The 883-nt window shown below is 53.2% G+C and overlaps 1 protein-coding gene across 1 annotated transcript in view; it reads left to right on the forward strand.

Moving 5' to 3' along the window:
• LOC103387300 (mucin-2-like) overlaps positions 1-883 on the forward strand; it is a 25,751-nt gene that overhangs the window by 21,225 nt on the left and 3,643 nt on the right. Inside the window, 2 exon segments of the mRNA XM_025061677.1 lie at positions 180-458; positions 461-883. Of these exon segments, the coding sequence (XP_024917445.1) occupies positions 180-458; positions 461-883 (702 nt within the window).

Consider the following 883-nt stretch of genomic DNA (forward strand, 5'->3'; position numbering starts at 1 on the left):
ACCACCACCCCCCATCGCCCACACACCACCACCCCCTGCTCAAACAACAACTGCCACCACTGCAGCAACAACAACCAACACTGCTCCAGCAACAACAACCACCACTGCGGCAACAACAACCACCACACCGGCAACAACAACATCCACAGTTCCTATTACAACAACCGCAACTGCTCAAGCAACAACAACCACCACCATTGCACCCACAACCACCACTGCGGCAACAACAACCACCACACCGGCAACAACAACATCCCCAGTTCCTATTACAACAACCGCAACTGCTCAAGCAACAACAACCACCACTGCTCCAGCAACAACAACCACCACCATTGCACCCACAACCACCACTGCGGCAACAACAACCACCACACCGGCAACAACAACATCCACAGCTCTTGTAACAACAACCACCACTGCGGCAACAACAACCACCACCACTTCAACAATAACCTCCACAGCTCCTGTAGAACAACCACCACTGCTCCAGCAACAACACCCACCACCACCACTGCTGCAGCAACAACATCCACAGCTCTTGTAACAACAACCACCACTGCTCCAGCAACAACACCCACCACCATTGCACCCACAACCACCACTGCTCCAGCAACAACACCCACCACCACCACTGCTGCAACAACAACCTCCACAGCTCAAGCAACAACACCCACCACGGCCAAAACAACAACGTCCACAGCTCCTATAATAACAACCACCACTTCTGCAACAACCAGTGTCGCAACAACACTGTCCACAGCTCCTGTAACAACAACCACCACTGCTCCAGCAACAACAACCACCACTGCTGCAACAACAACCTCCACAGCTCCTGTAGAACAACCACCACTGCTCCAGCAACAACAACCACCACTGCCGCAAC

Source organism: Cynoglossus semilaevis, chromosome 1 (assembly GCF_000523025.1).
Source record: "Cynoglossus semilaevis isolate Cse_v1.0 chromosome 1, Cse_v1.0, whole genome shotgun sequence".
Classification (NCBI taxonomy): domain Eukaryota; kingdom Metazoa; phylum Chordata; class Actinopteri; order Pleuronectiformes; family Cynoglossidae; genus Cynoglossus; species Cynoglossus semilaevis.